This window comes from Ochotona curzoniae, unplaced genomic scaffold (genome assembly GCF_017591425.1).
Source record: "Ochotona curzoniae isolate NIBS_2020 unplaced genomic scaffold, NIBS_Ocur_1.0 contig_1, whole genome shotgun sequence".
Lineage (NCBI taxonomy): Eukaryota > Metazoa > Chordata > Mammalia > Lagomorpha > Ochotonidae > Ochotona > Ochotona curzoniae.
In genome coordinates, this window is record NW_024464918.1 from 33,963,294 (window position 1) to 33,977,176 (window position 13,883).

Below are 13,883 nucleotides of genomic sequence, written 5' to 3' on the forward strand. Positions count from 1 at the left end.
TATTTATTTTAAATCTATGTCATGGAATTTTAACATAATCTAAAATCAAATGTAATTTTTGAAATTAATTTCTTTAAAATAATTCACTTCTCCATTATCTTGAGTATCTATATTATTCAGTTGCAGTTCTGGAAATGTAACAGTAACATTTTCTCAATATAAATCTTTTTTGTTTCAATTATATTCTGAATCAGCATGGGTATTAACCATGACAATGACCACCCATCATGTGCTGACGGTCTTCATATCATGTCTGGTGAATGGATTAAAGGACAAAATCTTGGTGATGTGTCATGGTCCCAGTGCAGCAAGGAAGATTTGGAGAGATTTCTGAGGTACTGTGTTCCTTTACTGCTATTGACTTGCACGTGTGTGCTGCACTGTCTGCCAACTCAGGAAGCCAACATGTAAAGTGCAAAGGCCACCAAGGAGGAAATCGAGGTGACCCATGGTGTGGATTGCGACATGTTATCCAACCCATATATTTTTGAGTTTACACATGATGGGCAAGCTGACTTGTAAGGTTGAAAAAATGTAAATATGAGAAAATCTGTCACAATGTTTAATTGCTTTTTCTTTAGTATTTCCCCAGTGGAAAATGTTCATTGTAACCCAACCTGTCTGTAGCTATCAAAAGAGAGCCTTTTTTTTTTAAACAAAATCACTACTTTTCCAACATAATCTTTCTAAACCTGTTTCACTATTACAAGTGTGTTTGAAACTCTTCTTCCTTCAACAAGAGTAATACTAAGTTCTGTTTGTTTGGGGAAAAAATGAATGTTATTTTTCTAATTTTCATTTAAATCCCTGGTTGCTTTCTTGCTTGCTTTCTTGATAATAGGCTGGCTGAAATAAGAGGTATATGTAAAATTGTTAGAAAGATGTTTATAGCATTGTAAAGTCTAAGTAATCTAAGAACTCTTAGCTAGCTAAAATTGCTAGAGATTATAATACTATAATCTTATTTAAAAATATGTGTAGTATATTCTGTGCATACATGCCATGACAGCATAGAGTACAACATTCTAGCATGTAATATTTTGGATATGCCATCAGAATTTGCAATATTATCCCTAGGAATATGTTTCTAAGGACATGTATGATCTTGTATGATTATCCTAACATGAATCAAGATTGGGAAGAAATTTAATTTCACTTGAATCAGAGTTTCTAAATCCCACAAATATATTAACCAATATCCACCTCACAGGATAATGCGAGCCACTTGATTAAGCTTCATAAACCAAAGTTCTTTTAATTTGAAGATTATTTTTACTTATTAGGATTATCTTAAATAGTTGGAAATAAATGATTCTCATATATGACATTATTCTAGTAGCATTCCATTGAAGAGTTTGTAAATAAGAGGGAAAGTATTTTTTAACGTAAAAATTTCCTTTTACTCTGTTAACTTTTCACAACGACTTCTTGTGTTAAATTAAAAATTTTTCATTTCTTCACCTTGCCAGGTCAAAGGCGAGTAGCTGCCTTCTACAGACAAACCCCCAGAGTGTCAATTCTGTGATGGTGCCCTCCAAGCTGCCAGGAATGACCTACACTGCAGATGAACAGTGTCAGATTCTCTTTGGGCCATTGGCTTCCTTTTGTCAAGAGATGCAGGTAAGGAATCATGTATAGATTGGAAAAAGTGAAGATTGATTTATGTGAGAGTTTATAAAAGCTATCCAGATGTAAAAAGAAGACTTTTCTAGGAAAAGGTTTGTACATTTTTCTCCCTTTCAAGGTAGAAAGTGATAGAAACAAAGCTTGGATGGGCATGGCTGCCCCATGGATATATTTTTAGAAGCATAGAAAATGAGTGTTGGTTTCTATATAATTGAGGAGAGTTGGGGCTAGCTAGCCTTGGAGCATAGCTGGTTAAAACTCCTTTTGTGATGCTCACGTCATATTTTGGGGTGCTGGTTCAAGTCATGGGTGTTCTACTTCGAATAGTCATAATTACCTAGACAGTAGTGGTGTTAGTTCTAGATAATCTAAAAAATGAGGAAAAACGGCTATCTTAGCTGATGCGATTTTCAGTTCTATTTACTTTCCTCTCGTTAATTCTATCTTTCTATTACCCATCTTCTATTTGGTCTCTTCCAAGCACACACAGACACATTGAACTTACTTCTTTGTCTATCTCTGAAAATGTAACAATTGGTCTTTAAATTCTTAGGCATTTCTCAATATGTTAGGTATTGCTTTTTGTAAAACTAAACACTGTCCAGTCCAAATAAGTCCTTGAGCCCTTACCACCCATGTGGTATGTTTATATGTATGTGTGTATGTATGTAATCACACATACACACACTCACATAAATGTACAGGGGAATGTACAGGAGGCCAGGCACCAATGAAATGCTGAAAGTTGTGAAAACATTTTTTCAGAAAGAAAGTGATTAGCTCTGTCAGAAGCTGAAACTGAAGTGGAATAAATGAAAAGTCTGAGAATTGATTGCGATTATTGATATTTTCATCCCAAATAACTTGGCACAGAGTTATTCAAAGCTATATGGAAATGGACCAGTATGTAAAAGTCATTAACTCCACTTTACAAACATAAGGTGGAATATTTATAAATGCAAAGGGATGAATAGTTCTGTTTGTTCATCAGCAGGTTCACCTTGAAATAAATCATTGTGGTTGCCATATGTTCTAGTGTAATCTAAACTTTGCATTAAACATTGTAAAAGGGAAACTTTCACCTCACAGAAGCTGTTCTGATCCCTTTTGCCACTTTATCTTTAAAGTATAAATACTCAGTAAGTATTTCTTGAACTATGGGGTAATGAGTTGAAATTTTCACTCATGTAAATACTTGGTTCTCAGATATATGTCAAGGAAATAAGAGGCTAACTTAGGATATTAATGCATGACTATATTAAACCAGCATGCATGTTGTAATCAGTCATCCTCATGACCTTCCCACTGCCAAACAGTTATGAATAAATATCAAGATTTATGGGAGGAGAAATCCCAGCAACTTTTGGCATGTATTTTCTGGCAGAACCTGAGAAACAGTAAAGCTTTGAATCAGACAATGACAATTAACCCACAGCATCTGAGTTAGATATTTCTCTCCAGCAGTTACAGACAGACAGTAAGCCCAAGCACTGAAGATCTCAGCATTGCTTAACGCTGATCTAATTAAAGATATAAATTTACCCGTAGGATAACAATTCACATCTGTAAAATGTTTAAAGGCACAGAAGTAGCAACGCTTGTGAAACATCTTGACCCCACCCCAGCAGTAAGTCCTTACTCTTCTGCATTAATTTGCAGATTTAATGGCTAACGTCTTGCATAGTGCTGTTCCTCAGTCTAAGCAGTTGGGTGCCTTTAGGCCATCTGGCATCTTATGGCTCAGTCAGCTCCAGTTCCGCCAGATCATTGTAAGAGCTTCCTTAAATTACTTAGCCTGGATGGGAATCCAGAGATTTAGAGACATAGTTCCCTAGAAACAGAAAGTCTCCCTGTGTCACCTTTGTCAAGGAAGAAGGAAATTCATTAAATCAGAGATTCCAGGAAATTTAACGCACTGCCTTTGTTTTTGAACTGGTTACATGGTGACTCCATACATGTTAAATGTATAGAGAGCCTTTATTAATGTTAAATCTGACTTTGAAAATTAACATAGAAGGTGCCAGTTTTACATTTTTCTAATTATCTGCTTGATTCACCAGAATATGTAGAACTTTCTAAAACCCTCTCATCTGACCCAAAGAACATTCTGGTACTGAAATGAGATAACTGATAAAGAAGTCTAGAAGACTGTGTCTGTAGTTTAGGAAAGTTCAGAGGCAGGAGTAATTTGAACTTAAACAACTTAACATAAAATGCTTAGAGGACAGAGATCACATTATTTTGGACTTTTTGCAAAGCAGCAGTAGTGAATAATGTATCGTGCTGGCAAAGGGAAAGAGGGCTGACACATCAATGTAACATAATGAAGAGTCCATAATAAAGAGTCTCCCATAGCTATAGAGTTGACAAGGAAATTCAGTGGGTGAAGGACAGCCTTTTAGCACATTGTGTTAGGACAACTGGACATTTGTCTCTAAATATTATATGATTCATTATATATTCTATAATTATATATGGGTATATAAACATATAATTAATATTCATATGTATTCTAAAATTCACCCCAAATTTATAAAGCTATAATACATTAGCAAAAGTGCAGAGCAGCTGTTGATTTTGCAGGACATCATAGCGTGAACCATAAAAGAACCAAAAAATCCACTTAGTTTAAAATTTTTCAAAGTAATATAATTTCCTCTGAAGAAAGCTGTTAAAGTAAGGACCATAGACTGGAAGAAGATATTCATAATAACCATGTCTGAAAAAGGAATAATTCCAGAATGTATAATTCCTCTAATATTCAATAAACACCAAGCAATCCAATAAAATGGACAAAACATTTGAACATACAATTCAGAAATGAAGATATGCACCAAGCTTCTTAAAAAAAATTCCTGACATCATTAACATTACATCAAGTAATGCAAATTAAGCCTATAAAGTGCTATGTCTGCCTACCCACTAGAATGCCTTATGTTTAAAGAACTGAACATACAAACCATTGCACATAATACAAAGCCACTGGAATTCTTAAACGCTGCTGTTGGAAATGACAAATGGTACAATCACTTTGAATAACTTTTAGGTACTTTTTTCTTAAATAGATAAATATTCACTTATTTTTGCAATCTTTTTTACTCCTAAATGAAAACCACCCTTTCTGACTTTGTTTATAACTTTTTTTTCACACATCTGTAATCTGTTCAGGTGAATATGCTATATGCCTCCAATGGAAAGCCAACTGTTGTATTAGTGTTCTATGGATAAGTATTGGTTAGACCAAAGTGCCTAATACAGTTGCTTAACTGAACATCTGTCTGCGTATTCCATTAACCACTAAGATGGGGAACTTAAAGAGAATGCTGATTGTGTAATTGCCTTCTCTTTATAATTATTACTTTATGAAGCTCTAGTGTTGCTAACAGTCACTGTGTTCTTGTATCTTCTTGTTCGATTGAGTCTTATTCATAATGAAAAATCTATCAGTGGTAACATCCTTTATATTGACATTTATTACATCTAATTAATCTGAAATGTTTGTTTATTTTGTGCATGAGTCAGTTTTCTCCATTTATTCATTTAATGTGAGCCTAGTGATAAACATATATTTGGGATTTGTTTTTTTCTTAATTTGAAAATTTTGACCTTCTAATTGGGATACTTAATCCACTGATGTTTAAACATTTTGGATTTAGGACTAGCACTTTTTGATATGCTTTCTTTTGTAACTCTTTCCTTCCCTCTGATAAATTCCCATGCTTTCTTTTTATATTATCTGAATACATTTTAAATTCTTTTTTAAATCATAGTTCTAGAAAATTTTTTCTTCCTAATAAGTGAAATAATCTCTTTGCTCTTTACTCATTTTTTCTGTCTTTTCACATGATGGCTTTGCTCGATGGAAGAGTCCATGTGGATTTGCTACTTACTTGTCTGTGTTTGGACTTCATTCACCTCCTTGTGCCTGTGAAGTCTGTGTAGTCAGCTTATCTCAGAAATGGAAAACATTCAACATACTCAGTTGGCTGTGGCCAAATCGCTATTAAGAGATACCTTTTCTAGGATGTGTGTAAGATAGAGTTTTGATATTTCTTGTCAGTGAATATAAAACTTATAATTAGTGGCTAAAGTCCAACTATGGTCACTTAAGGTAATCAATAGTTACACTTTTTTTTAACCTTTTTTATCCCGTCTAACCATGATTTTCTAGGGCTTTCCGGTTAGATCATAATCCTTTCCTTTAAAAAAAAAAACACATAATTTAGAAGTATCTTTTGTGTATAATTCTATTGGGAAATGTTGGTTTTGTTTGTTTCAAATAAGTTTTCTTTAAAGTCCATAGTACATTTTAATTAGTATCAAGAAGTCCTGATTGACAGCATTTTGCTTGCCTCTTTGAAGGCATCGTGTATCCACTTCTTTATATTGATGCCAAAGAGTATCTTATCTATGCTACTAATCTTAAAACTTTTGGGCCAGTGTTGTAGCATAGTGTATAAAGCCGCACCTGCAACACCTACACCGCACATAGATGCTAGTTTCAAATCCCAAATGCTCCACTTCTGATCCAGCTCCCTGGAACGGGCCTTGGAAAGCCATGGAAGACGGCTCCAGTGTTTGGGCCACTGCATTCATATGGAAGTCCTGGCTCCAGGTTTTGACTGCCTAAACCCCTACAGTTGTATCAGTTTAAGGAGTAATCCAGCTGTTGGGAGATCTCTTTCTCTCGTTCTGTAATAGTGTCTCTCAAATAAATGAATAAATAAATCATTCTGGGGGAAAAAAAAACACAACTTTATCATGTTGCATTGCCTGTTTCTATAAATGACTTCATTGTGTGTATTAAACTTTCTTTAACATATTTAAATGTGAGCCCAGCGCGGTAGCCTAACAGCTAAAGTCCTCACCTTGTACACTCTGGGCTCCTGGCTTTGGATTGGTGCAGCTCCTGCTGTTGCAGCTGCTTAGGGAGAGAATCAGTGGGCAGAAGATCTTTCTTTTCTGTTTCTCCTCTTCTTTGTATATTTGCATTTCCTACAAAAGCAAAATAGATCTTTAAACAAAATATATGTAAATGTAAGTTGATAGTGGTAGGCCTGTAGCGGGGAGGGTAAGCTGCTGCGTGGGGGTTAGGAAGTCTGCATGCGGTAATGCAGTGCCTGACTCTGGCCCCAGCTATTCTCTTTCCAATTCCCACAAATGCGCCTTGACAGGCAGCAGACGATGGCGTAAGCACTTGAGTCTCTGTCACCCACATGGCAGGTCCAGATGTGCTTCTAAGCATCTGGCTTCTCTTGCTGCCCTTCCCTCCCAGTGCCTTTCAAATAAACATTGCTTTTAATGTGTAAGTTCATAAAAGGTAAATCTCTGTATTCAAATCTCTCTGTCTCATGTGAATCTCACAAAGTGTTTAAAAGTGTGTCCTTCTGTCCATTCTCCAGAGTTTTCATGAAAGAAGGATGAAAGAGTGGAAATTTTGTTGAAAGATGTGTTATTTTTTTGACCAGGGGTATTCTTCAAGGTAAGGTAGCAGTTAGTTCTATCTATTCCAGGGTTAGAAATGTTTTCTAGTTTTAGCAAATACTTTGCATTTCATGTAGGTTGTCAGACTTACTGTAATAAAGTTGTTTACAATGTCTTCATATACACATAGATTTTTAAAATCCAATATCTTTAGTTTTATCCTTATTTTTATTCCTAGTAGGATTTAATATAACTCTTTTTCTTGATAAATTCTCAATTGTATTGTTTCCTATTCTTTAACCTCCCTTCCTCTTTCTCACACACATGCATACATCAACACACTGTGTCATACACATAATAATAATAAAATATTTTGTGATTAAAAAAGAATCTTTAATAAAATATGATTCCATTGCAGTTTCATTTGTAGTAAAATGATGTTCGTGAAATTGTATTTTAGGAAATGATACGAAGAACAGCAAGGAGTTACCTACTCTAGGATTATTACTTCCATGTGCATGCACTTACGATTGTTTTACTTTATTATAAATTTCAGAACATTTTAAAGGATGTATCTGTTATAAAGAAACACCTAAGTGAGGTCCTTTGAAGATAAATTTTATGATATTTTACTTGGACAAATAACCCTCTTAAAAGTATAGTGTATTTAAGCATTTATACAAGTATTTAAAAAGCTTACTTGAGATAAACATCTAGGTTCTTATTATGGCTTTCAATGATCTCTTTTTATCATAGAAGTGCAAAAGGGAAATACTATATCCTTTATATTCTTTAGCCAGAAATGAGTAGCGTGATGCATTTCTATTGTAGATTTCTATGTAAAACATTTTAAGTTTTAAAACCGTTTTCTTATATTTTAGGTTGAAAAAAAAACCAGTATTTGACTCATGCCTGTATGACGTATTGAGCAAGTTTTTTTAAATCATAATCCAATACCCAGCCTGTCCCCACAGAAAGCAGTTGGTATTACATTGCTCTCCTATCACACATTTGCAACCTACTTTCAAGGTGAAAATAGTCCACATCATCTTCCTTCAATGTTTTCCTGCTCTCACTTTTGATGGTTTGGTTTGAACTCCTGAATCTGAGTTATTTTTAAGACTGAGACTGTAATTTACTTCCCAGAAGAACTGTAGACCTGCGGAGCACAAAGCAGCCAAAAGATCTCTAGGAGAGATTTATTCTACGTGACTATGCTTATTTTGAATGGCTGCCAAGTTTGCTTTTATACTCTCAGTGCCTCCGGTGGGAATCAATTAGAGTACCTGCTGTTTGCAGGAGCAGACAATGGTGGGAAGGCCAAATTCAGACCACCGACAGTGTTCAACAAGCAAGGGTTGCTCGAGAACTAGAGTGTAGAAAATTCCCTTGGGTGCTCAGTGTGCATTGATTAATGTAGAAACTTTACAAAATTGTTGCTAAAACACAACTGAGCTTTTGTTGTATGAAAGTGGTTTTTTAGAGCCCTTTTGTGGAAAATTAGGCATTTCATCCCTGATCACTAAACAGCTTCGTCAAAAGGGGCTTCGGGAGGAACTTGAGAAACTGAAGCCCCCAGATTAGAGTTTTGCACATTCAAATGTGCCCATAAAAATCTGAAATGAGTGCTTGGTCTCTGTTTATTTTCAAGAGTCTTAAATATTGTAGAGGGAAAAGATTTAGACATATTTTTAAATAATTTCCTAGGTAAATTTTGAGAATGTGCACATGGGTTGAGGTTAACAGTACATTAAACATGTTAGTATATATCCATGTGAAATATGCTGAAGAAGAAAAATGTGTCTCTCACAGTTGATGAAATAAGATGAAATAAATCATATCACATTTTCATCATATTCTATTAAGTCTTAGGAGCTCACATGTAATTTCAGAAATCTAAGCTTCATAATAAATATAGCAGAGAAAAATTGGGAAGTTGTGATAAATTCAATATTACAGTTGTAACACGTGTGAAATATTAAGTATATCCTTCTCAATGCATTTTATAGATTTGGATCATAACATAAGTTCAATGTTGCTATGATTTTTAGTGTGTTTTGAACATGCTCACCCTTCTAAAAAGGTATTTTTCTGATTAACCTACTGTTAACTGCTACGTAGCTGAATTTGCTGATATACATGGAACCTCTAGTCCCCCTAGGTTTTCTTTTTTCAAACTTATATGTCACTATTTCTTTCCATTAAAGCTCCTCCCACCCCGACCCTATGTACACGGAGATTATATTCCAAGGCACCAGTGGATATCTCAGCAAGACACAGTGATTATTGATAAGTAATAATAAAACCGATTTGAATATACACTATAGCACAAATTAAAGTTTGTCAGTGGTTTATGTCTGGAATTTCCAATTGAAATTTTCAGACTGCGGTTGATCACAGATAACTGAAACTATGAAAAGTTAAAACTTGTCTCTCATGTCACCTCTTGCTCTGCCTTTGTTCATTATTCTCCCCCACTTCCCTCCTTAGCTGACTGAATAGCTAGCTCCACTTCAGTCTCTCTAAAGATTAAGGACATTAACTACTTTGAAATGTGTCTTGTGTACTTCATATTCCGTCATGTGTGCGCAATATGCCTTGTTCTAAACGCTTCCAGAGTGACTAGTTACCCTCTCTATGTTTTTCCTCTTAGCTGGCCACTATAGCTAAAATTCTGATACTCTTTCCTCTTGAATTTTCTCATATAATGCTATTATGTCCACATTTCATCTGTTTTATCCTAGATTTTTGCAAAGTCTCTTAGATTTTCCTCTAGAAAAACTGTGTTGTCTCTGAAAGCTCTAAAATTCGTTCACATAGAGGTACCAGTTGACTTGTCATGGTCCTCCAGGAGTCTCTGAATGCTGTTAAGGAAGATGTTCCTGTGAAGTGTTGACTGGGACATAGAAGCAGAGAGTAAATCACCTGTGTAGGGGGGGAGACAACACTCCAAAGTACAAACACGGACATTTTTTCATGCAGCCCAGTCCATATCATGGTGTTAGCAATGGTTTTTAGTTTAGCTTTTCTGATGTCGCTACATAATCCTGCTCAACCGTATATGTTTGATTTAAGGAGACTGACCAAAAGTTTGATTTTATTCCATAAATATTTTGTAGTTGCAATACTCTCATCAGTTACACACGCAAAAAGTAAGTCTGAACTGTCTGTGTTTTCATATGTGCCTCTTTCACATACATTCAGTCATGTATTGTTCTAAATTTCTAATATTAAAAGAATCTAGGCATGTTCTTCTGTATCACTTTCTTTTGTTATGGAAACAGACATCTCAGAATTAATTTGCTAATCTTCAACAAAGTGATGTGTTTCCCTGATTAGTTATCGTACCCTTGTTTCAGCATGTTATTTGCACAGGTTTATGGTGCAAGGTAGAAGGTGAGAAAGAATGCAAAACCAAGCTAGACCCACCAATGGACGGCACAGATTGTGATCTTGGTAAGGTAAGTCAATGTTGCTGTGTATATGTATACAAATCATATATATATATATACAAACATAGCACAGTTTTTCAACCATGAGAAAATTATTTGAATGTGTAACCTCCAAACTATAATTAGTAGTTGTCTCTTGGGAGGGAAGTGGTGGTGATGCAAGGAAGGGCCTCAGAAGATGATACATAATATATATATGTATATATGTGTGTGTATATGTATATTTCACATATATTATATGTAATATAATATCACAGAAGTGTTAATATAATTTCTTTACAGACATTTCTGAATTCTGTGGCAAAGGCATGAAGTTACTTATAATTTTTAGAATTTCTATAATTAAGGAAAGAAAATACATGTACTAATTATTTAAATCTGTACTATTTAAAAGTCTAGAAGTGTGAGATCTCTAAAAACTGTCGATAAGAACATGATTTCATTTGGGCAGATGCAATGACTCAGTTGACTAACCCTCCAGCTTTAAGGGCTGGCATCTTACATGGGCATTGGTTTGAGTTCTGGCTGCTCTACTTCCTATCCAGCTCCCTGCTTAAGGCATGGGAGAGCATTAGAACTGTTCCAAAGCCTTGCAATCCTGTACCTGCATGGCAGATCCTAGTGGGACTCCTTGTTCTGGGCTTAGGCTTGGCTTACCTCCAGCTATTGCAGCCATTGGGGAGTGAACCAGCAGATGAAAGATCTTTCTCTCTGTATCTTCTCCTCTTTGTAAATCTGTCTTTCCAGTAAAAATAAATTAAACTAAAAAAAATCAGGAAATGGATTTCTTAGAAGGGATTTGTGTAAAAAAAATGTTTTTCATATGTAGACTATGAGGATATTTTTTGAAATTACACCCCAAAGTACAAGCTGTTTCTATTACAAGTCTCATGAAATTATGCTGAATAATTTATTTCTTGACTTTACAACCCCACACCAGCAATCATTTGCACCATGTAAACTGATAATCAAGTATTGAGCTCTAAAATCTTCAAATCTGCAATACCAATTTATTTTATTTAGCTATTTATTTAGTTTGCTTAATAACAGTCTTTCAATTTTTATAAGGTGGTATGCTCAATATTTTTCTACTATGAAGTTTTATTCTCATATTTAAAGAATATGTATTGTTGAGATCTCTAAACTTGTTCTTTCAGCAATCAACTGTTACTACTCATCCAAAATCACATTTTGTTTCCACATGCTTGTGTCAATAACTTTGTTTCAGAAGTTTTGTAATGTGTTTTGTGTATTGAAATGACTAACGAGTTCTCAGTTCCCCATGCCATCTCAGCTTCTTCCCAAATCCCTCTGCTCCAGTTGTGGTAGTCCACCATCATGGAAATAGCATCGCATCTCCCACTACTAGTGTGCGGTAGGGTGAACATATCTGAAAAACCAGAAGGCCTGCATGAAACTCCACTAGCTCTGTACATTGCATTCCAACGAACAAAGCTGGGAGTTCAATAATTCATAGCCCTGTAGTGTTGCTAATTGTACTGTATATATCTAATGTATATAAGACTATACATTTAACTATGAGAATGTGCCTACAGGTCTAAAATGATTTTGAAAGTAGAGATTTACACTTGCTATTGACAGCATTTTCCAAGTTAAAAACAACCTTTTCTTCCCCTTTGTACTGTTTTTTTTTTCTATTATTGCAAATGTATAATACAAACACATTAAATGGCAATTAATAATTTCATAAATTATTTAGTTAAAACAGTGAACATATGATTTTTTCTTTTAAATATTTATATTTGCTAGTGATGGAGAGAAGAAAAATAGAAATTAAAGACCAACATAATAGCCTATTCTGAAATAATATAAGGACACTTTACATATTAGTGGAAATATAATGAAAAGTTAAAGTTTATTTTGGCATGAACAGTTTTAAATTGTGTAAATGAAAGATCTGGAAAAATACGTATTATGAAAAATCTATGCATGGATTTCAATTTTTTGGCACCAATGTAAATTTACTTTAAAATTTGATGTTTGTAACTTTGTAAAATTTCTTGAATACCTTAATTGTAGGCTATAATCAGTTTGGTTTTGCATCTTCATGGACTTCATATAGGTGTGTTTGTGTGTGTGTGTCTGAGAGAGAGTTTGGTCATGTACTGTCCCAGTAGTAGGGTATATTAAATAATCCTTTAGCTTTCTCATAAATCAGATTGAATAGGTAGATGCATCTTTAATTTTTCAGATCATTTAATATCTGTTATGAGCCAATAAAATAAAAATGCTCTAGGAAAAAAAAACTTGTTAGAAATTTTACGGAAAGCATCATTGTGCATAGGTGTGACAACTGAAGCAAAACACTTGTGTTTTCCTCAGTGCAGAAGCACAGTGCCATCTAGAAATCACACAGGTGGAGCTCCTGTAGTCTCCTCCTGCATCATGACAGACTATATCTTGGGCTGTGCTTTCTCCAAAGTTCATTGATGATGTGAATTGACTTGCATTATCTGTTTCTATTTCTTCTCATCTACCAGATGTGATCTAGTTTAAATTATGTGCAAGTTAGGTCCCAATACTTCTCAGCACATTTTTTAGTCTTATATGAGTTCTAGTCAACTTGATGCTTAGTGGACAATGAGCTATGATGTGCCATATGGGAAAACTAGACACCCTCATGTTGGCCAAAACACTGAACAACTGAGCTTTGATGGCTTGCACATTTTTTTCCCCAGAATTGGCATAACTTTGTCAAGTCCTTTAAGCCAGCAAATATTGTAAAAGTTGTAACATGGCTGTTTTTTTTTTCTCCCTTTCCTAGTGTTCAGATGGTATCTCGTTTGAAAACTCAAATGAATTTCATGGGAATGTTAGATTCGCTTAGATGTACTTTGGATGGCGGAGGATTATCTTTTCTCAAGCTTAGATTTAAAACTTCTAAAGAAAGTTAAATTTAAATCTTGGCATTCTCAGAGATACCTGCAGCAATTCATGTTTCATTGCATATTCAAAATGTTAACTGGGTTAAACAAAACCATATAGCAAAATCTGAGTTTTCGCCCTTAAAAGCACCAGTTAAAACAAATTCTCAAAATAAATTTTAAGCAGAGCGATAAAATGAATGGACAAAACTTGGTTAGATTCTTGCAGGGTGTTAATAATATTAATGTAAGTATATGATACATCCAAAAGGTACTGGAAATGTAAACTCTGAAAATGCTATTTTCTGTGAAGTTTCTGAACCTTTTGTTCAGTGTGATGATGTATTGTTGTTACCCTCTAGGCTAGGTTAGGCTTTGTATTTAGCGCTACGTTTAAACTCTGCACAACATCTGCTCAGTAAGCATGTTAAATTTTAGAGTTGAGTAGATTTAGCATCAGAGAATTTCTGTAATTTCCTCAAAGCTTGCATAAGCG

At 34.7% G+C, this 13,883-nt stretch overlaps 1 protein-coding gene across 1 annotated transcript in view; it reads left to right on the forward strand.

The window, feature by feature from the left end:
- The window catches only part of ADAMTS19 (ADAM metallopeptidase with thrombospondin type 1 motif 19), a 171,939-nt gene that overhangs the window by 94,270 nt on the left and 63,786 nt on the right, over window positions 1-13,883 (forward strand). Inside the window, exons 9-11 of the mRNA XM_040976406.1 lie at window positions 195-335; window positions 1,470-1,620; window positions 10,410-10,511. Coding sequence (XP_040832340.1) covers window positions 195-335; window positions 1,470-1,620; window positions 10,410-10,511 — 394 coding nt within the window. The remainder of the gene's footprint in view (window positions 1-194; window positions 336-1,469; window positions 1,621-10,409; window positions 10,512-13,883) is intronic.